Here is a 24,203-nt window from a genome sequence, read left to right as displayed (position 1 = left end):
ACAAAGCAACAAACCTTGACTAATTCTAGTCAAGAAACTAAACCAAACAGTGGTTTAAATCTGTCCTACAAAGACACTTCTTGAAAGTAGTGTAGGATTACAAATGAAGAACAAATAACAAAGACTCAACAAACCTAAGGACTTAAGATATCTTCAATCTTTGGATCTAGTCCTTGAGGTTGTAGCAGCTTTATTCTTGAGACGGATGGTGGCTAGAACTTGAGAGAGAAAATCAATTTTTTGATTTGCAAGTGTTAGATGATGAAATCCCTTGCCTCATGTTGATAATATATGTGACTTGAGGTTGTAGCAGCTTTATTCTTGAGAGGGATGGTGGCTAGTACTTGAGAGAGAAAATTAATTTTTTGATTTTCAAGTGTTAGACAATGAAATCTCTTGCCTCATATTGATAATATATGTGTGTGAGGTCATTAGGATGATGCAAGCAAATTCCGGTACAAGGCATGCTCCATGAAGTGACTGATGTACTATTGTATGTGCAGTGCAATGATGCATCGACTTTAACAGCTATAAGGAGTTGACCTTTACTGTGACTAGAGGAACTGATCACTATCTGTTCTCTTTGTTGTTCCTTTAACTGATTTTATTGAGAGTTGAACCAGACATATGGCTAGTTACTCTGAACTCAAAGAAACTAATTGTTTCAGGTTCTTTATCTGGTTCTCTCATCATGAAGTTTGTCAAATCATCAATAATATAACTTATCATAAACTCTCGTCTCAATAATATAAACTTAGCTTGATCATTGATCCGGGCTTGTATTTCTTCATATATCGGGCTATGAACACCATGATCTACAACTACAAGCTCCTTTTTCTTTCTTTTTCTCTTTACTTCTTTTGTGGGGAAATCATAAATCATAAACTGATAGAGTTGTAGCACTAGGTTGGAGAAGCTAATTTTTAAAATGTTACTATTGATCACATGTTTATAGGATTTTCTGATTCTTATATTCTTTCACTTACATGAATATAAACAGATTCTTTTAATCTGTCAATCCATTTACTATATACATTTTACTCTCCAACTTTTAACACATCATACTTTAAACAACATTATTAGTATATGCATATTCATCAATTATGGCACAATAGAAGATAAACAGAAAAGAAGTGAGATTGAAAGGGATACAATTTTATGAGAATTAGAGGAACTATATGCAAAGAGAGCGAGATGAATTGAAAAATAGGTAACATTAACGATATGGATAGGAGCATTGGAGCAATGGTAAAGTTGTCTCCAAGTAATCGAAGGTCACGAATTCGAGCCACAGAACAAGTCTGATACTTGAATTAGGTTAGACTGTCTACATCACACCCCTTAGGGTGCGGCCCTTCCTCGGACCCTTCGTGAATGTGGGATGATTCTTTCACCGGGCTGCCCTTAATTTAACAATTTAAAGCTTCACTTTGGCTCATTTTTAGTCAAACATTAAGGTAAAAAGAAGTTAATACTGTAATCATCCTGGAGTTTAGAGACAAAAGTCGTCGACAAACGGAGTTGGAGAAGCTGAATCTCCGTAAAGATATGAGTGAACATTCAAATTATTCAATTTTATCTGGTCCAAGTTCACAACTAATTTTCAGTTAGGTGTTTGATAAGTTAGAGTGATTCCGAAGCTCAAGTAATCTGCCAGTCTTTTTCACTAGCTGACAGCACGAAAATAATGGGAAGAATATATGTTTATTTCACAATTGTCTGTTACAATATCTCATTTAGAAAACAATTAGTTATAGATCCATGGAAACAACCTCTTGCGGAAATGCAGGGTAAAGCTCCGTACAATAAAACCTTGTGGTCCGGCCCTTCCCCGGACCCCGTGCATAGCGGGAGCTTAGTGCACCGGGCTGCCCTTTATTATTGAATAATCAGTTGTGTCCTGTCAAAGGATCCACTTTTATGCTTGTGGCAACAATTGGACTTCTAACCACATATTTACCTCCAGTTTCTACCCAGCTCAAAGAACCATAAACCACATTATCATCCATAACTATTGGACCTTCTATTCTAAGCTTGTAGCTCAGCTTTTCATACTTCTCTTTGAAAACCAACTTTTCAGGTACAACACTAACTTTAAATTTACCCATTGGAGTGAGATTTGCTGTATATACTGATGTACCATCTTGTAAGTTTGTCACTGTTCTTTTGAATTCTTGAATCCTTTTAGGATCCGACTCTCTGCTGTTCCCATTGAAAAAGCCAATGAAGGATGGATAGTTTAAGTCCAATGATGGGTTGGAGCAAGTATAAGATGAGGATCTTGTGATGGTTTTTATTTGTTTGGATGTGAAGTTCAGAGCACAGAGAAGATTGACATAATCTTGTGGTGTCGCATCATAGATAAGTCCAGGATCTAATGCCTTGTTTGGATCGATATGGCCAGCTCCCATGGCTAGAGGAGTAGCAGCAGCATTCCTGCTACCTGTTGAAATATAAAAAACGAAATAATTAAATGCATGCTCACTCTAACAATTTAAGCTTACACAGTTAAACATGGTATAGAGCACGTAAGAGGTCTTAAATTCTACACCATCCAAAAAGTCATAAAATATTTGCACGTGTTTGGTCCATGAAAAAGAATCGAACTTTTAGATGAGATGGTCACACAGTTCAACATTACCTATGTCTCGGATGGGGCTCTGTGTGTTGTCCAACGCACTGGAAGTGGTCATCATGGCAGATCGGATGGCTGCGGGGCTCCATTCAGGGTGTGCGCCTTTTAGAAGTGCTGCTACACCAGAAGCATGTGGACATGACATTGATGTACCAGATATAATATTGAAGTTACTAAAAAGCTTTCCTGAGGTAACATCAGTAACTGGTGATTGTTGTGGCCATGAAGCAAGTATTAAGGCACCAGGAGCCATGAGATCAGGCTTGAGGATACTTGGACAACTCGGTGACGGTCCTCTTGAGCTATAGGTAGCAACTTCTGGTGCTCGTTTAGCACCAATATGTGTCACTTGGAATTCAAGTTTTCCTTTAGGTGCAGAGTTGCTCTTAATGTACTCTAGAACTTTATCACCCTCTTGTAAGTTCAAGAACACAGCCGGGAATTCGCTTTGGAGGTAGAATTCCAAGTCAGTTGTATTAGTTATAAAGACAGCCCCAGCAACTTTTGAATTTCTTACATTGTACACATGCTCACCGACCGAATCATTCTTGTCGAGACAGACAACAAATTTATGTGCATTTTTCTGTAGTTCCTTGTCATCTTGGCATTCGACATAGACAATGGAGCTTTCGCTTGAACTAGAATTCCCAGGGTATAGCGATAAGCCAGTGACTGAAACTCCATTTCCAAGAGTTAATGTTCCAATAAATTCGCGGTCAACTGTGCCAGCTGCAACAGTTAGCACCCAAGGTGTTCCATTGTGCAAAGTCTCATAATAAGGCCCTTCATTTCCTGCAGAGGTGGAAACAAATATACCTTTCTCCAATGCAGCAAATGCGGCAATTGCCACAGGATCTTCGTGTAGTGGAATCGCGTCTATGCCTAAAGACAAGGATAAGACATCCACACCATCTGTAATTGCTTGATCAATTGCAGCAAGAACATCAGACAAGTATACACCTTCTTCCCATAGAGCCTTGTACATAGCCACATGAGCCTTTGGTGCTATGCCTATAGCAGTGCCAGTGGCATAGCCAAAATAAGATGCACCCTCGACATAACTTCCCGCAGCTGTAGAAGAAGTGTGAGTTCCATGTCCATCGGTATCTCTAGCAGAATTCATTGAAATGTTAAGATTTGGATTGTTGGCAAGTAGGCCTTTATTGAAGTAACGAGCGCCAATGAGTTTCTTGTTACACAAAGAGGAATTGAACTCAGTACCACTTTCACATTCTCCTTTCCATCTTGATGGTACTTCACTAATCCCATCATCACTATAGCTTTTACTCTCCGGCCATATTCCAGTATCAACTAAGCCAATTATGATATCTTTACCATACTCGGACGTTGGCCATACACCAGACTCAGAGTTTAGGCCAAGAAATTGGGATGTGTGAGTTGTGTCAATTTTAACTGAAATATCCTTAATTGAAGAAACATAGCCTGGAGAATTTTTTATGGCTTCAAGTTCAGAAGGAGAAAGACTTGCACTAAAACCATGTATGGCATTAGTATAAGAATAGACTAGTTTTGAGGACAAGAAGTCTTTGTAATTTGTACTGCTGTCTGATACAGAAGAAAGTGTTGTCAAGTACCAATTATGATGGCTAGAAAAAGCTTTTGGCATGGCTGAAAAATCCATATGAATGATATATGTTTCTGACTTTGCTAGTGAAATTATAGAAATAAAGAAGAAAAGCAACCAAATACACAAGGTAATATGATTTGCCATGTTGAGTAATACACTGAAGAAGGATTTTTTTTTAAACATAAGCTAACTTACTTATATAGAGGAGTGCTAGGTATGGGAAGCCAAAGAATTCCCTTAGTTCCAACTTGTCCATCACTTTGTCCATAATTTCACTATGTACCAAACTGGTATATTATTGGAAGCTTTCAACAAGTTCAACTCTGTACCCTTCTTTAATCATATCTAGCTGTCTTTTGATAATTCTCCATCTATCATTATCAAAATTGCTTTAGTTCTAGACTTGTAGTTTTCGTCTTTAATTTTGGAAAAAGCTTCTTATTAATCAACAGTTTAATCTGTCGATCGATGTCTATGCTTTTAAGTACTCATAATGCTCAATGATGGAACCTAAGATGCAGACAGGGAGTGGATCCCTTATACAATAGTGCCATAGCCACCAAAAGAAAAGCAGACTGACAATTCTATGGACAAGAAGTGGTACACCACAGTGGTCCACAGATTTAAGATGAGATGTAGATGATGAACCATAACCAATCAATTAACTGGTCATCAAAATCTCATAATATATATATATATATATATATATATATATATATATATATATATATATATATATATATATATATACTATGCTTAATGTCCTAAGTCCTCTAAAAAAGTTTTCTAGATTTAGAATTAGAACTCCAATTTACGCCACTGATGCTTGCATTAGAGTAGCTGCCTACATCACATCTTGTTTACCCTAAAATTGAATAACAATTGAATTTATATGTGGTTTTAAGGATACGTAATATAACGTGTCACAAATGAAGAAGATATATATTAATATCGAAATTTACTGTAAAAGAAATAAATGCAAACCCAACGAATCAAATAGTCTGGCCCTCGAGTTCGATGTCTCTTGAACCAAGTGAAGTTTCACCGAAGTAGCAAGATAATGAAAACTAAAGAAAGGTAGTATATTGCTATATATTGCGTGAATATAATGTATTTTACAAATGATCAGACCACCTTTATATTGTAGAGGAGTCCTACTCTTGATACAATTCAAAATATAGTAAGAAATCTCCTGATTAGCTAATTAATCGGCCTCTTCTTGATACGTGTCGATATTTCCGCCGTGATCCTCGCCCGATTGAGGATATTTCGGCTTTCCATTACTTGGCTCAGCAAACTTCCCTGGATCCCGCTCGATCTTTATCTCGCTCGGTCTCGATCTTGGCCGATCTCGAAGGCCTGATCGGTCTCTGGGTCACGAGCTCGGCAATCTAACTTTGCTTCATGGTTCAATATAACACGAGGTCGAACCATGCCCTGTTATGTTAGTCATACAAAAAGGGCAAACCCAATTTTGACCGTATACAGATAGTCCCCTCGTTTCTCGGAGAGAAGATGACGAGAAACCATATGAACTTTCCAATCCCGTTTCGATGGGCCATGACATAAGCGATGAGCCCGACTATGACGTCAGCGATAAGTGGATACTGAAACGTCCTATCGGTTCGGTTACCGAGGCATTAAATGTCTGTCAGTTGCTAGTCGGTCACTACCGATTCTGAACCGCCACCAGCAAGTTATAAATACCGTCACCTTCTTCAACTCAAACTTTACGCTCAAAATTTCCCTCATTCTTGCTTCTCTTCAGAAATCTCTTTGCTTTGCAACTCTTGTTCCCAAATCTCTTGAATTTTAAGCGAACCTCATACCACCATACTTCTTTTTCCTTTTATAATGGCGAAAACTTCTAAGACCGTACCGCAAAAGGATACCACCTCCTCGTCGAGGCCTGTCGGCGATGGAGTTGCGACTGAATATCCCCTTGAGGATATCGTTCTGGTAGGGTGCCCTACTGTTGAGGACTTCAAGATTGAAAAGACCTCCTCCATATCGGGTCGATGTGAACCAGTCTCGATGTATATATGCACAATTACCACTGACTTCCTTGACAAGGTTAAAAAGGAATGCAACTGGTTTGGAAAGCATGTGGTGGTACCTTCGCCCGAGGAGTCGATCTTTACCCACGTGGAGGGTTTCTTAAGTGTTTACACTTACCCTTTCGCGATGGGCCCCTTAGACCATGTCATCGTTGCCTTTTGCAAGAGGTACGGCGTGACCCTTGGCCAGATCCATCCTTCCTTTTAGAGAGTATTGATTCTCCTCCGATTCTTTCTAAGTAAAATCAAGGGATATTTTTTCACCCTCGATCACCTTATGTGTCTTTACATTCTCTGACTCTATCGAGGAGGGTTAATCAAGCTTGCTCGCCGGGCCAGCAAGGCCTCATTCTCGAGCATAGATGAGGCTCGTGACCGAAGTTGGATGGGCTGATTTTTCCGAATAAGGACTTCAGACCTTATCCCTGCTAAAGACACTCCATTTCGCGAGAAATGGAACATGAACCGTGAGTATTACTTTGCCTTGAATTTTTAATTTTTACTTTTTATCTTCTTTCCTCATCTATATATTTTGATGATGCAGTTGTAGCCCAGATGCCAAACGTAGTCCCCGAGCTCAAGCAATGGGTCGAGGGCCTTGTGTCATAGAGACCATACTCCGAGCGTTCTTGGATGGAGCTGTCGAAGGGTCGATAGGAGGCCCCCAATCATGGTAAGTCTCTTTCTCAAAACGGTTACCGTTCGGGTTTCTTCTCGAGCTTACTCATCTTCCTTTGTAGGCCTAGGGAAAGATGTAGCAATGAGGACCCCATCTGCTGAAGAAGAAGTCCTTCCCCTACCACCTGCTCCAAAGCAGGCCAAAGAGAAGAGAAGAAAAGGGGCTCCGAGCTCCCCTGGCCCGGAAAAGAAAAGACCTGCAAGGAGGTCTCGCAAGCCTAAAGAGGACACTGGTGCCATGCTTTCGGACTGGATCCACCGATTAAGGGATGAGTCCGAAGATGAAGAGGAGGATAATAGTTCCAAATTGGTGACCCGCGTACAGGCTGGTGTCACCGCATAAAAGCCCTCCGAACCAGAGGAGGTTGATGAGGGAGTCTCGGTCGAAGTTCCTGAGTCACAAGAAGCTAAGGCCACTCCGTCCTAAGCTGAGATGGTCTAGGGAGAAACCGAGGGTGAGGCCCCGAGTAGCTGAAGAGGTCCCGAGGGACGATCTCGGAGTGATTGATATTTTCGAATCCCATCAATTTTCGATGCAACAATCTGTAAGGCCAATATGTTGGAAGGTCGCTTTTGCGAGAGCGCTTAGGGGGCGGTTGATATCCACAGCTTCTTGGATGGGATAGAGTTTTCCACTTTGGGAGATGTCACCGGGCTTGGTGACTTACCGGTGCCAAAGAAAGCACCGTCGTCGGACACTACTAGGTGTTCGTCGAGCCCAAAGCTAGTGGACCAATTCCCTACCCCTAGTGCTAACCCTGATCGTAGGTGCAACATAGTGCTTTCTGTCCCAGAGGATGCCCGGGTCTTCTCTCCTCTCGTGGGATTACTAACTACCTTAGATGTTTGGCGACCGAGGAAGACCAAGCCGTGATGAATGTGGTGGGAGCCGCTTGCCTGTTCAATGAGGCCCAACATGCTCTAAATCGGGCAACTTCGAGGGACATTCCATTATCTCTTTTAAAATTGGAGTTGTAGGTAATTCTAACATCTTCTTCCTTGCTTGTAGGCTTCGGTGTTGCATCACGAGGCTTTCCTTCGGATCCGAAAGGAGCGCGAGGCTGAGCTTCGGGACCTCACTGAGAAAAACGATACCTATAAGATTCTTAGTGAGAAGCTTCAAGTAGACTTAGTGACGGCTCGGGATGAGCATGCTGATATAGCCGAGTAGATATTCTGAGTGCTTCATGATAGTGAAGATGAATTGGAGATAATAACTAAAGATCTGATTCTACAGGTCCGGCAGAGGCTTGAACAGATCGGGGATCTTCAGAGATAAATAAATGCAATTCGAGCCGAGGTTGAAGAGTTTAAGAAGAATATGGACATCTAGCCTAGAAAAAGGAGGCTGTCCAAGCAGAGTTGGAGACGGCCGAGTCCCAGCTTCGGGCTTCAAGAGAGAAGGCCTCGTTGCAGGTCAAGAAAATCGAGTAGCTTCAGTCCCAATTAGACTCGACTATCTCTGATAAGGCAAACTTGGCCAATGAACTCGAGGCGGCCAAATTGGAGGTGGTCATGGACAACACCAAAGATGATGCTAAAGTGTCCTAATATAAGGTTAACATCGAGTCCATCCAGGCGAAGGTCGAGAGCATGGTGGATCATGCAAAATGGAAAGCTCGAAGGGAAGCCCTCGAGGAGGTTCAAGCTCAAGGTTTCGATATATGGCCAAAATTGAGAACGCCGAAGTAGAGGAAACCAGGGCCCGGAAGCTGGCCTTCCCTGAGGAAGACTCCGAGAGCTTAAGTGAGTACGAAGGCGGGGAGGATCTTGAGGATGGAGATGCCACCTCCGATGAAGACCAGGATACTTTGGCCTTTATGTTTTTGCTTTCTTTTGAATCTTTTTTTAGGCCGTTTTGGCCTTTGTAAATTTTTCATATTAGGTTGATCTGGCCTTTGTAAAACATATTGTTTATATATACAAGGCTTTTCTTTCCCTTTCGACTCTCAAACTTCTCCTTTATTTTATCTCTTGTGTTCACAAAGGTTGGAGTGCCTTAGCACCAAATAACTTAAGTTGTGTAAGTTTGAACAAACCTACCTTTACATTATTCAATTTTGAGGCATTTTAGGTTCGGTGTCACCAGAAACTTTCTCCCGATATAAGTAATTCAAATGTAGTTTTTCGAGGGCTAGCCTTTAGAACCGGTTATGAAAATTGTGAAGGCCTATTTTTGTTACGGTTCTCGGATGCCTCCAAGCTATGTTAATATGGTCGTGGTATTTTAATTTCAAGTGTAGCCTAGTGGGCTTGCTTCCCCGAGTTATCCAGGCTTGCCTAAGATAACAGTTCCCGAGTGGGTATGGTCGTGGCCTTTAAAATTCGGGGTTGCCTAATAGGTCTTTCATCCCCAATGTTTTAATAGTTCGATATGTTCGAGTTCGTTTCCAGAACTTTGGCTATAATCGGCCCTTGAGATCGTTTCCTTAAGAGATCGAAAGTACGGAATTGTAAAGTGGAAAAGACATAAGATAGTTGCAAGGAAAGTACTTCTCTTTATTCTTTTCAAAAATATTCATACATGCGTACATGTTTTTTGTCAGGGATCGAGCAATCTACATGGGCACGGTTCGTTCTACCGTTTGCCCCTTACAATAAATCCTACCTATCGAGACCCTTCCATTATGAAATAATTTCCTTGCTAGAGCAATTCGATATTCGAGGGTAATTCTCCACAGTAATCGAGGTTGATTGTAGAGAGATCTCGCATACTATAAACATAGTCTTCAATATTGATTGGTGATCGGCTTTTGATTCTAAGTTAGCACGATCCATTGTTACCTCGTTAAAAACCTTGCCGAAAAACCCTTTTGGGACAAAACCGGTCTAAGGAAAAAAGAGTGCAACGCGTGCTTTCAGACCTAAAGACTTCGGGTTGTATCTTGTCGATCACCTGCAAGTGTTAGTCAAAAGATAAAAGGAAACAAAAAGGGGTCATACCTTAGTAGTAGTGTCGTTTTAGGTGAGTTACATTCCAATTGCTCGGTAGTGGTTCCCTGTTCAGCATTCCGAGTTTATAGGATCCTTTCCCAATTACCTCGAGGATTTGGTACGGTCCTTCCCAATTCGGACCTAATTTTCCTTCATTTGGATTTGGGTGTTGAATGTGACTTTTCTTAGCACTAAGTCCCTGACATTGAAATATCGAAGATTGGATCTTCGATTATAGTATATCTCGATCCGTTATTTTTGGGCAGACAATCGGACGAAGGTGGCTTCACGCCTTTCATCCAATAATTATAGGCTCGTATTCATGGCCCCATCATTTGATTCCTTTGTTGCATATCAGAACCTGACGCTCGGCTCTCCAACCTCAACTGGTATTAGAGCATCGATACCATAAACCAACGAGAATGGGGTAGCCCTGGTACTGGATTTCGAGGATGTATAGTATGCCCAAAGAACTTCGGGCAAAATTTCCTTCCACTTTCCCTTGGCGTCGGATAGCCTTTTCTTAAGATCTTGGATGATGGTTTTGTTGGTCGATTCATCTTGCCCGTTCCTGCTAGGATGATAAGGTGTCAATAGGATTCTTTTTATTTTGTGATCTTCGAGAAATTTGGTTACTTTACTGCCGATGAACTGTTTCTCGTTGTCACACACAATTTCGGATGGCATCTCGAACCGACATATAATGTGGTCCCAAATGAAGTCGATGACCTCCTACTCTCTAACTTTCTCGAAGGCCTGTGCTTCAACCCACTTATGAAAATAGTCAGTCATAACTAAAATAAATTGAGCTTTACCTAGGGCCATGGAAGAGGGATAACAATATCCATTACCTACCTCATGAATGCCCATGGTGACAAGACCGAATGGAGTAGTTCCCCGAGTTGGTGAATCATTGGTGCATGTCTTTGGCACTTGTCATATTTTCGACCAAACTCTTTCGCATCCTTTTCCATGTCGATCCAGTAATAGCTGGCTCTAATTACCTTTTGGATCAATTATTCGGCACCGAAATGATTTTCCGCAAGTGCCCTCGTGAACTACCCTCAGAACATACTCGGTATCGCCCTGTCCCAGACATATCTCTAGTGGACCATCGAACATTCTCATGAACAAGGTTTAGTCTTTGGACAAGGTGAATCGTGCTGCCTTCGTGCATAGGGCCCTCGATTCTTTTGGATATGAGGGAAGCTTTTCGATCTTCAAATACTCTATGTATTTATTTCTCCAATCCCAGGTCAAGCTTGTGGAGTTTATCTTGGCGTGACCTTCTTCGACCATCGACCTCATGAGTTGCACGAGGGCCCCAAATTGAGCTCGATGTCCTCGATCGATGACCCTAAGTTTGTGAGGGCATCAGCCTCACTATTCTGATCTCGAGGTACATGTTGCACAGTCCACTCCTTAAATCGATGCAATGTTACTTGTAACTTATCTAGGTATCTCTGCATTCGTTCTTATCTAACTTCGAAGGTTCCGTTAACCTAATTCACCGCGATGAAGGAGTCGTATTTGGCTTCGATCACCTCCGCTCCCAAGCCTTTGGCTAGTTTGAGACCTACAATCATGGCATCATACTCGGCCTCGTTGTTAGTCAATTTCACAGTTCTAATATACAGCCTAACCACGTTGCCAGTGGGTAGTTTTAGCACGATGCCGAGTTCGAACCCTTTTACATTCAAAGCATCATCCGTAAAGAGGGTCCAGATTCCCGAGAATGTACCCCGAGCTTACCAACAGCTCTCTTTCGACCTCGGGCACTAGTGCATGTGCAAAGTCAGCCATAAAGTCTGCCAAAATTTGAGACTTAATGGTTGTTCGGGGTCGATATTCAATATCATACTCACTAATTTCTACGGCCCATTTAGCCAACCGTCCCGAAAGTTTGGGTTTATGCATAATATTTCGAAGTGGGTAAGTTGTTACAACACATATGAGGTAACATTGAAAGTATGGCTTTAGCTTCCTAGAGGCGTTTATCAAAGCGAGTGCCAACTTTTCTGGGTGGGGATATCTAGTTTCGGCCTCACCTAATTTTCGGCTAACATAATAAATAGAAAATTGCGTACCTTGTTCTTCCCGAACTAAAACTCCATTTACCACTATCTCCGATGCTTCCGAATATAAGTACAACTGTTCATTTGCCCACGGCGTATAAAGCAGCGTCGGGCTCGATAAGTATCGTTTAAGCTCTTTCAAGGCCTGTTGGCATTCTGGAGTCCATGTGAAGTTATTTTTCTTCTTCAACAACGAGAAAAATCGATGGCTCTTATCGGATCAGCTCGAGATGAATCGCCCCATGGTTGCTATGCGTGATCGCTTCCAACTCCACACTACTAAAAAGTAGGAAGAGAGGGTCGAAATAGTTTTTACCCGATATGAGGGTCGGGATCGATTTCCATAGGGAGCTAGGAACGGAGTCGAGTATCTATCTAGACTAGAGTTGTGTAATTGTTCCAAATGTCACTTTCATACATTTTTGGGTTTTTGATTATAAACTACTATTATCAAACTATTAATTGAAACTAGATTATGCTACGAGATAATTGCTAAGTTGTATCTAATGGGAAGGAGGGCACTAGGGTCGTGACATTACCTAGGTGACTAATTGACGGGTAGATGTTACTAAGGTTCGATTGACATAATTGGGGCTTATGCTATAACCGTTGCACAATTTTACCCACTCTCACACCTCTCGGTAGAGAGAGTGATTTTGCCCAATTAACTCTCTTGAGACCAAATGGGTAGGCAAATTAGCTCAAGCAACTAGGGTTCAAGTTGGGTGATTACTCTCTCGAGGTTTAACCCTTTAATTGGGATTATCAATTATTTTGAGTCCATCCCAATTCCTTATTGGGTCAATTTTGGAGACTTAGGCTCTCTTTCTCAAGAAGACCAAGTCAACTTAGCACAAACCAGTGTTTGCAACCACCAATTCATAGATTAAACCATAAAATTGACACAAATAACAAATACCCATAGTCAATCTAACAATAGATGGCAACACCCATCAATTACCCACACTAGGGTTGAGTCACAACCCTAGCTAATGGGTTTAGCTACTCATGCTTGAAGGAGAAAATAGAGAAATAGATGAAGAACAAGGCATATTAATTAAATGCTAAATTAAAATACAAGAATCTATCGTTAATTTGAAGCTAAGATGCCAAAAATGGCTAAATTAAAATACAAGAATCTAGGCTGGAAAAACTAGACAAAAATACCCCTGCGGGATCAGTGTGGGCCGCATAAAATGGACCGCGGCCGCACTAAGCTCTTGGACTTCAATTTTGGGATCTCTGAACTTGGGCTCCGCAGACCGCGTAGAATGGACCGTGGCCGCGGAGGCAGATGGCGCGGTCCGCACAATCATGACCGCGGACCGCATGGCTTGAACTTTGGCATTCTCCATCTCTCTGAATCTCTCTTCCGCGGACCGTACAAAAAGGTAGTGCGGCCGCGGAACCTTCACCGCGGATCGCGCAATGTGTACTGCAGCCGCGTTGCGTGAAACTTGATTTTGCCATCTCTCTGAATCACCTAGCGCGGCCGCATTCGGCTTTATGCGGTCCACACTAGGCTTGTTTGCCCTCAGTTTACTTTGTCTTTGATAATTGAGCAGGTTTCACTCCTTTTGAGCCGATCTTTGACATTTCGTCACTTTGTCGATCAAACCTGAAATCAAGCACTACTTATGAGCCTTTTGGGACTATTTTGTAATAATTTATAATCAAAGCATAGGCAAGAAGGAGCATGAAACTCGTTAAAATCCCTACTTATCAATGCGCCCGGTTAATCTCTGTACGACCTTTATGTTGTCTAGTACTGTGATATCCTCGATAGCTTTGATCTTGTCAGGGTTGATCTCGATCCCTCGGTTGGATACCATAAACCTGAGGAACTTACCTGATCCGATTTCGAATGCGCATTTTTCCGGATCCAGCTTTATTTTGTACTTCTTCAATATACTGAAGGTTTCCTGCAAATGCTTCAAATGGTCCTCTGGATGCAAGGACTTAACTAACATATCATCAATGTAAACTTCCATTGATTTCCCTATTTGTTCTTCGAACATCCGATTTACTAGGCGTTGGTAAGTGGCACCAGCATTTTTTTAACCTAAATGGAATTACATTATAACAGTAGGTACCATATTTAGTGATGAACGAGGTTTTCTCCTGGTCATCCAGGTCAATTTGAATTTGGTTGTACCCGGAGTAGGCATCGAGAAAATTGATGATCTCGTGGACAGCCGTGGCATCGATCATGCGATCGATATTAGGTAGAGGAGAAGAATCATTGGGGCATGATTTATTTAAATCCTTGTAATCTACACACATTCTAAGTTTGTTCCCTTTCTTAGGGACTACTACTATGTTTGTTAACCTTTTCAGATATTTTACTTCCCGGATGGAACCTATTTTAAGAAGCTTGGTTACCTCGTCTTTAATGAAGGTGTGCTTGACCTCGGACTGGGGTCTTCTTTTCTGCTTCACCGGATGGGACTTTGGGTCCAAGCTTAATTTATGGGTGGTGATTTCCGGTGGGATCCATGTCATATTGAGGTGGGACCAAGCAAAACAATCCATGTTAGTTATAAGAAATTAAATAAGTTTTTTCCTGAGCTCGGGGGTTAACCCCTTGTCCATGTTCACTTTTTATCGGGCTGATGCTCGATTAGTATGACTTGATCCAGCTCTTCGACTGTCGATTTAGTAGCGTCGGAATCATTAGGGACTATGAAGGACCGAGGAACCCCATAATCATCGTCTTCATTAGTCCCATGTTCATCCTATTGGGTCGAGGCTAGCATCGATGATTGCTATTTGGCTTCTTGTTTCACTTTCGAACCTGAGTCCTTTGTCGATGAGAGTGTTGATATTGGAATTACTTCATCGACAGAACACATCCCCTTTGTGGCGGGTTGTTCCCCATAAACCATTTTTGTCCCCTCTGGTGTCGGAAACTTTAATACATGGTGAAGGGTCAAGGGCACGACCCTCATTTGTGGATCCACGGTCTTTCGAATAGGGCATTGTATCTCATGTCCCCCTCAATAACATAAAACTTGGTCTCTTGGGTGGTACCGGCTACATTTAGTGGCAATGTTATTTCTCCCTTAGTAGTTTCATAAGCCATGTTGAATCCATTTAGCACTCGGGCTGCTGCTACGATCTGATCCTGTAGGCCAAGTTGTTCTACGACCCTCGATCGAATGATATTGGCCGAGCGACCCGGATCAATTAGCACACATTTAACTCGAGTTTTATTCATGAGTACAAATATTACCAGTGCATCATTATGGGGCTGTGTGATTCCCTCCGCATCCTCATCATTGAAAAACAAAGTCCCTTCTGGCATGTAATCTTGAGTTCGTTTATCCCTCGTGATTGATACTTTGGTACGCTTGAACATTGGACCTTGAGGAACATCAACTCCTCCGATGATCATATGGATGACATGCTGGGGTTAGTCTTGTTCATTTTGTTTGTTGGATCCCTATTTTTGAAGTGATTCGTAGCTCGGTCGCTGAGAAACTCCCTAAGATACATGTTGTTGAATAACCAGGCTACTTCTTCTCTTAATTGCCGACAATCTTCTGTTCTGTGGCCATGAGTGCCATGATATTCGCACCTTTGGTTGGGATCTCTTCAAGCTGGATTGGTTTGCAGAGGTCGAGGCCATCTGGTATCCTTGATGCATCCGATAGCTAATACGGTGGCGGTTGCGTCAACATTAAAGTTGTACTGTGATAACTGAGGTGCTTTATTGGGTCGGATAGGCTTGTTGAAGCCGCTTTTGCTCATGAGCTTTTGAGAGCTCTGACCTCGATCATTTCTCCTTTCATTCCGTACAGGATTCTTCCCAAGTCCATTATTCATGCGATCTCCACTATATGGCTTGTATGAATATCTGTTCGACCTTGGTTCTCGATCAATATCCCTTTTAACTCTATCGACGGGTGTGATAGGATAAACGAACCTGAAAGGGGCCCCAAGTTGATCGTCCTCGACCCTGATCTTCGACTGATGCCGATTGTGCACATCAGCCCAAGTGACAGCTATGTATTTTACCAAATTCTACTTCAACTGTTGTGAAGCCACTGAACTTCGAACGTTAAATCCTTGAGTGACGGCTTGAACAGCCCAATCATCAGCGATCGATAGAAAGTCCATTCGTTCCATTTGGAATCGAGACATGAACTCTCTGAGCATCTCATTGTCCTTTTGCCTTACCTTGAAAAGGTCTGACTTCCTCGTTTCGACCTTGATGGCCCCGACATGTGCCTTTACAAAAAAATCTGTAGGTATAGCAAACAAGTCAATAGAATTATGCGGTAAATTATGGTACCATATCATATCACCCTTCGACAGGGTCTCTCCGAATTTTTTTAGCAGGACAGATTCGATTTCGTCATCCTCTAGGTCGTTCCCTTTGATATCACACGTGTAATAGGTGACGTGCTCGTCCGGATCGATCATCCCATGATATTAAGAAATCTCGGGCAGGCGGAACTTCTTGAGGATTGGATTCGGAGCCGCACTTGGTGGGAAAGGTTTTTGTATGAATTTTTTAGAATCTAGCCCCTTCAATATTGGTGGTGCTCTGGGGATTTGATCGATCCTGGAGTTATAAGTTTTCACCATTTTGTTGTTTTCCTCGATCTTCTTTTCCCTTGACTCGATTCTCTTTGTTAGTTCTTCGAGCATCTTCATGATAGCAGGATTGGTCTCCGATTCTTTCTCACTTGATTTCCTTGAAACTGATTCGACCCTGTGTACAATTTCCTAGGACGGCTCGAGCTCGACCCTGCTCGGTGTGTGATTCTGATTTTGGGGTTGGGCTATCGCTGCCTGTTGGGCCTGCAACATTTCGAAGATCACTTGCAGGTTAACCCCGCCGTCCTCAACGTCGCGTTCATTTTGAGCGGCTGATCGATTGTCCCCGTAGACGCTGTCCTTGGGGTCGACTGCCAAATTAGCGTTGAAGGATATATGTGAGCTGACGTTGATTGGATATACAGCCGGAACTCCATTGAGGCCAACGGGGGGTACGTCGTTTCTTGGTGCTATGTTATCATTCTCGTTGTGGTAGCCAGAACCGTTGCCGACGTTAAGGGGTGTTGACTGAGAGTTCGACATTCTGATCCTGGAATCAAAGATACTTCAAAGAACAAGTGAAAAATAGTGTGTTATGAAATTTTGTACAGAGTAATCACTATTATCCTTAGCCCCACAGTGCGTCAAACCGTTTACCCTAAAATCGGATAGCAATTGAATTTATATGTGGTTTTAAGGATATGTGATATAACTTGGCATAAATGAAGAATCTATATATTAATATGGAAATTGATTGTAAAAGAAATAAATGTCAACCCAGTGAATCAAATAGCCTTGGCCCTCGAATTTGATCTCTCTTGAACCAAGTGAAGTTTCAACAGAGTAGCAAGATAATGAAAACTAAAGAAAGGCAGTATATTGCTTTGTATTGCGTGAATGTGATGTGTTTTACAAATGATCAGACCTCCTTTATATAGTAGAGGAGTCCTACTCTTGATACAAGTCTAAATATAGTAAGAAATCTCCTGATTAGCTAATTAATCTGCCTCTTCTTGATATGTGCCGAGATTTCTACCGTGATCCTCGCCGGATTGCGGACATTACGGCCTTCTATTACTTGGCTCGGCAAACTTCCCTAGATCCCGCTCGATCTTTATCTCGCTCGGTCTCGATCTTGGCCGATCTCGAAGGCCTGACCGGTCACTGGGTCACGAGCTCGGCAATCTAACTTTGCTCCATGGTTCGATTTAACACGAAGTCGAACCTTGGTCTGTTATGTTAGCCATAAAAAAAGGGCAAACCCGATTTTGACCGTATACACACCCCTTCCCCTTGGGGTGCGGCTCTTCCCTGGATCCTGTGTGAACGAGGGATGCTTCGTGCACCGAGCTGCCTTTTTAACTCCAATTTACAATTTTATTTTTCTTTTAATATCTTACCCCATTCCTTCTTTTATCAATCTTTTCTCATTTTGATAGTGACAGCCAATATCATGGATAGCCAAAGAGCAAAAAGAGTAAAAGCAAGGAAAAAAGATAGCTCTGATTGCCATGATATGGTCCATTAATCATGAAGAACATTGCTTACATATATGATCCAGACAAAATTGTTAAGCCATGCATGTGTTTAACTATACAGAAGTTAAGGAGTGACTACTTGATAAAATTGTTAAAGTAAAATGAAGTTTTGATAATTAAGAGGACCTTAAAAGTCAAAGAGTGTTCATAAATGCAGCATACCAAGAAAACCTTCATTTTTTTATTCTGTCGGGCTCTCCAGTTAAGAAAAAGGGTCTTGACTCTTGAGCATGACAAAGGGTATACTTCAATCTATGAATTTGGGAATAAGATAGATAATAGTAGTTACTTTTAAAAGTTTAAGTTACATGCACATACGATGTTAAACATATTTACAGAATTAGATCACTTATAAGGTTAATTACAAATACTAATTTTTATAATAAGCAATAATTGGCAACCATGTAAAAGTGGTAACTAATTTTTTTAACGTGTATTCCGATACCACTGTAGTTTAATCTGAAACAAATTAAGGCAAAAGAGTTTTCTTATACAAAAGAATGAACCAAAATACTAAGTTATCTGTTCGTGAAAGAAACTTCTACTAGGACGATGCTAAATATGAAAGAAAACGTGCGAGTTTTCTTATGGAAAAGCAGAACCAAAACACAAGTAACCGTTTAGTTGAAACAAAATACAGAGACAAAGGGACAACAAAAATTGACACCCGTTCTATTCTAAGTAAGAATTTTTTCGTTTAGCCTGATTTTATGTAATCACTAAAGTCTAAAGCCATGTATGATTATCATCCTACATTATTATCACTAACACTATCTTCATCAGCAGCAGCGATGGATTAACTTACTTTTGTTTCCATAGCCACAAAAAAAAGTATAAAAAAGGAAGAAAAAAAAATGTACCCTTAGAGATGTAACTGTCAATACCTATAAATGTCTTTTCTTTCTGAAGTAAAAGGCAAAGGAATTTCGAGCACGTAACTGAGAATAATTTTATGAATGGAAATGCCAAGGCAGTAGCATGTCGTCTAATAAAAAATTAAGGCACTTGCTTGTATGGGAGAATCATGTGAATCTTAACCCAATTATATAAATTGTTTAAGAATTGAAAAAAACAAAGCATGTGTCTCTTATCTTTTTCAAAGGACACTTGATAGTCCTTTTCATCATGTTTTCGCACTCTTAATTAGTTACACAAGTAGCAATCAGCTTTAGAAGAAAAAATAAATTAAATGACAATTGGACATGGAAATTATTTTCCACTTGAATTATTGGCAGCAATTTTAGAGGGATTGGAGGCAAAGAACAAAACATTTTCCAATTTTTTTTAAAAGATTCTTGCTGCAGCGATGGTCGTTCAAGCATTACAAAAAAGGGAAAAAGAATATAAAGAACAATGGAAGGAAACTTCTGATTCAGAATTTTACCTTTTTAATAATCATATGATATTGAAACATACTGGCTCAATTAATTCATATTCGCGTTGAGTAGACTTAAAACAACAACAATAACAATAACTCAGTAAAATTCTACAAGTGGAGTCTGAGAAAGATAGTGTGTAGCAGAATTTACCTCTGCTCCTATGAAGCAGAGAGGTTGTTTCCGATAAGCCCTCGCTCCGAGTAGACTTCTGATTCAAAATTGTAACTGATCTAAAATTCCTCACATTTTGTTATTACACTCTAGTTATTTATATACGTATTTTTGGTGATTACCAGGTATGGATCATTGGCGCCACCATAGTTGGACTTGTCACAGCATACAGACCGTAATTACATCCACCCAAGTAATTAAGCAATCCAAATACAGTTTCTCCAGTTTCATTTACGTTATATTCCAACGTCAATTAATGTTTAATTTAGCTTCTCATATTTGCTGGTGAAGGACAATTCTTGGAGGATAAACACTAATGTTTGTGTTCAGTGGCACGGTCAAAGACTATTGGATAAAAAGGGAAAGGAAACTATATATATGGGCAGAAAGAGCTCACAGAAAGGGGGGATTCTTAAAAAGGAGAGCAACCACAACCACAGCAGAGGAAACAAGAGGAATCTCTCGTTTATCAACAGTTACTTCTCTTCCCCTTCTTGGCTCCCTCGTTTATGATACATCTCTGCTCTGGATGTAAGCTCATCTCTCGTGTTTGGTGTACGATTATCATATTAATAAATCTTATACATTTCTACTCTTGGTTATTTCGCACTTAATATGCTTGGATCTAAAATTAATTATGTTTGGCTAAGATTTACCTTCTTTATTATCAATAATTAGTTTAATATTTATTTGCTCAAACAATTTAGCGCTGCCTGTGGGGATTTCTTAGCCAAATTTCTTAGTTTCCCTCAGATCTAAAATCGGCAAAGAGTGTTAAATAAACCTCACATGCTAATCTAGATCAGGCTGCTACATAAAAGTAGAAGTTATAACCAATATCCACGCAAAACCCACATCTCGCCAGTAGCGATGGATTTATCATGATATACGCACGTTCAAAATAGAATCATGGTCATCTGGCGTGACCACATCTCCATTTGACATATTCACCTTGTATATTAACCTATGTTCCCACCCTTTATTAGAGGACGATAGCTTGCTGCCTAGTCCTTGGAAAGAATGGGCACATCCTACCCTACTTTCACATTCCCCCACACATTGGATGGTCCACGAACGAAGTATGACATGTCTCCCTTGTTGTGGGTACGAATTAAGCGAGATCGGACCGGGGCTCGATTTCAACACTGCAGCAAGTGAGGCGAGCCCAACCCGCGCAAAGCTTAGACGCTACTAAAAAAATGGAGCTGAACACGGCCGCCGAATCTAAAACCACCATTCCATCAACCATTCAAACACCAGGTAGAGCAAGCAACGCTACAAAGCCGCCCCCTCTCACCGACCCGTTGGATCGAGGTACAGAAAATTTTATTTTGGTTTACCCTCTGTTGTTGGTTTAAATAGGAACACGAGCGCCACAAGGGCAAGCGAGCAAAGGAGCAGTCCAACTAAAAATAATGGAAGGAAAACTACTACCATGTAATTGAAATACCGCACACCTCAAATACCTCAACTCTTGAAAGAGGACACACCTCAAGTAGTACTCTCTTTCCCTCACCCGGGTTCCGCCCCAATCGGTTTCTCGGTGAAGTTTTTAATGGGGTGATGAAGGGGATGTCTCGAAGTTCAAGTATGATTCATCACCCCACCTGTTGACCACTTCTCCAGACCGGGCAATGAAGGGACTAGATACATGGAAACTCCTCCAATAAATGTATGAAACGAACATGTACAGCACTTACCAATGGTGAAGCAGCTACATTTTATACTCCCCGTCGTCATATTCTCCAATGCGGGCAAAATTAAACAAACTAGGACTTACCCAGGAAACGCATCATATTCTCCAATGCAAGAAAAAGTAAACAAACTGGGACTTACCCATGAAACATATCGTATTCTCCAATGCAAGCAAAATTAAGCAAACTAGGACTCACCCAGGAAACGCAGAAGTTAAACAAAACTGGGACTCCCCTAGGGAATGCCCAAAATTCTCTAGAAAAAAACAAAATCGAGTGCGCCAGGATCCACTCCGACGTATACACAGACAATATGGTGGCCTATGATTCTCCAAAATCTAACAACGAAACAACGGGTTAATATTTCGACCTTAACTCGAAATAACACCCCTACGTCCAAGGGCCATCGCTAAAAAAAAGAATTCGACCTCGCTCGAATCATAACGGGTTAATATTTCGACCTTAACTCGAAATAACACCCCTATGGCCAAGGGCCATCGCCAAAAGAAAAATTCGACCTCGCTCGAATCACAACGGGTTATTATTTCGACCTTAACTCGAAATAACACCCGTACGGCCAACGGCAATCTCCAAAAGAAGAATTTGACCTTGCTCAAATCAGAACGGGTTAATATTTTGACCTTAACTTGAAATAACACCCCTACGGCCAAGGGCCATCGCCTAAAGAAAAATTCGACCTCGCTCGAATCACAACGGGTTAATATTTCGACCTTAACTCGAAATAACACCCCTACGGCCAAGGGCCATCGCCAAAAGAAGAATTCGACTATGCTCGAATCACAACGGGTTAATATTTCGACCTTAACTCGAAATAACGCCCCTACGGCCAAGGGCCATCGTCAAAAGAAGAATTCGACCTCGCTCGAATCACAACAGGTTAATATTTCGACCTTAACTCGAAATAACGCCCCTATGGCCAAGGGCTATATCCAAAAGAAGAATTCGACCTTACTCGAATCACAACGGGTTAATATTTCGACCTTAACTCAAAATAACACCTCTACGGCCAAGGGCCATCACCAAAAGAAAAATTTGACCTCGCTCGAATCACAAAGGGTTAATATTTCGACCTTAACTCGAAATAACACCCCTACGGCCAAGGGCCATCGCCAAAAGAAGAATTCGACCTTGCTCGAATCACAACGGGTTAATATTTCGACCTTAACTCGAAATAACACTCCTAAGTCCAAGGGCCATCGCCAAAAGAAGAATTCGACATTGCTCGAATCACAACGGGTTAATATTTCGACCTTAACTCGAAATAACACCCCGACAGCCAAGGGCCATCACCTAAAGAAAAACTCGACCTCGCTCAAATTACACGGATTAACATTCCAGTCTTACTCGCAATAACGCCTTTGCGGGATCGGTCGTCGTCAAACAAAAACTTTTTGTTTTTTGTTTCTCGAACTTGTCCAAATAAGTTAAAAATTGATTACGTTCCAAGTCCTAGGTTTGACCTCGCTCGAATACATATGAAAAGGTCGACTTCGCCTAAATCAACAACTGAGTTCAATATACCTCGAATGATTCAAGTCGAAACTAACTTCGTCCAAAATGACGAATCCGAATTCAACCTCGTTTGAATCAAAGATGATTCCGCCTAAAGCGACAAATCAAAAGTCAATCTCGCCCATATATGCAAATCCAAAGGTCTATGCCAAAGCAAAAATTGTAAAGCAAGGGGAAGGGAGAGAAATACAAAGGACGTACAACGATGAAACAACCTTTTTATTTATACACTTGCGCAACGGTCGCACCTTATACACGGCCAAAACCGGCCTAGTACAAAAAAAAAGAACAAAGCAAAACAAAAAAAACATAGACTAAGGTAGTAACTTTGCACTCGGCATCATCACAGTCATCCTCCCCATCATTATCTCTAGGAAATTCCTCCTCAGCATCAGCATCCATGTCGGCCTCTGGTGTCGCAAGATCGTAGCCGCAATTGACACGAGCCTCGCGTGCCTTCGTCTGGGCTCCTTCATAAGCGGCCTCAGAAATATTTTTCGCCTCTTACAAACTCTTGTATATGTTCCGTTGGGCCTTGGCATGAACCCAGAGCTCGTGCAAGTGGCGAGGAACAGCAGCAGAGGCAGATTCAACTTGCGCCAACAATTGTGCCTTTTCAACCTCAAGTACAGCGACCCGATCTCCCAAGTTTGAAGCTTCCCGGTCAATTTCACCAATGCGCTCTTCGAGCATCGCATCCCTTAGCGTGGTCGTTGCCCTCTCGGATTCTTGCTCGGATTGAAGGACGTCGATAGTGTCCTCCAACGTCGTCGCCCTTGCTTAAGTCGATGCCCAAGCACTCTCGGCACTCTCCAACTCGGACACTTTTCTCTCCAGCTCGGCTAATTTCCCCATCCACTCCACACTCAAAGCCTCAACCTTGACGGCATTTTGATCAAGCTCGAACTGCAACGACAGCACCTTCGCCTGAAGATGCTCACACTCTACGGCGACCCCCTTTCCCAACTCGAGTTCCTCGTCCTTTACACGAAGTAGCTCCTCGAGCTCACTGTTCCTAACAATGGACTGCATCAGCTCCTGATCCCTTTTCTCCATCTCCTCCTCAAGAGATTTATTACTGGCGCTCACCCTGAGCCGCTCATGCATCTCACGGCACTTGTTGCGGTAGCGCCGATACTTTTCCAAAATTATCAGAAAAATCTTGGCCCGAGTGTCGGCCCTGCGAGCACTTTCAATCTCCATCATGTAAGACTGAGCCAAAAAAAAAGAGTCAGTAAAGGCCAAGGCCGCCAAAAACAGAAGGAACACAAAAAAGAAACAAAGAGGAGAAACTTACCCTCAGGCCCATAGTAGCCACTTCATGCATCAATTCGACGTCATTGACGTCCCGAAGAGCCTCACACTCTGCGGCATAGCAT

General features: G+C 41.7%; 1 protein-coding gene across 1 annotated transcript; it reads right to left on the bottom strand.

The window, feature by feature from the left end:
- Positions 1 to 1,685: 1,685 nt before the first annotated feature.
- Positions 1,686 to 4,826, bottom strand: LOC104221674 (subtilisin-like protease SBT3). The gene is made up of 2 exons (XM_009772784.2): positions 2,642 to 4,826; positions 1,686 to 2,443 (listed from the first exon to the last, which is right to left on the bottom strand). Exons 1-2 carry the CDS (start codon positions 4,404 to 4,406, stop codon positions 1,890 to 1,892), a joined length of 2,319 nt encoding a protein of 772 aa, XP_009771086.1. The 5' UTR covers positions 4,407 to 4,826; the 3' UTR covers positions 1,686 to 1,889.
- Positions 4,827 to 24,203: the final 19,377 nt, after the last annotated feature.

Source organism: Nicotiana sylvestris, chromosome 4 (genome assembly GCF_000393655.2).
Source record: "Nicotiana sylvestris chromosome 4, ASM39365v2, whole genome shotgun sequence".
Classification (NCBI taxonomy): domain Eukaryota; kingdom Viridiplantae; phylum Streptophyta; class Magnoliopsida; order Solanales; family Solanaceae; genus Nicotiana; species Nicotiana sylvestris.
This window is presented reverse-complemented; position numbering and strand designations above follow the sequence as displayed.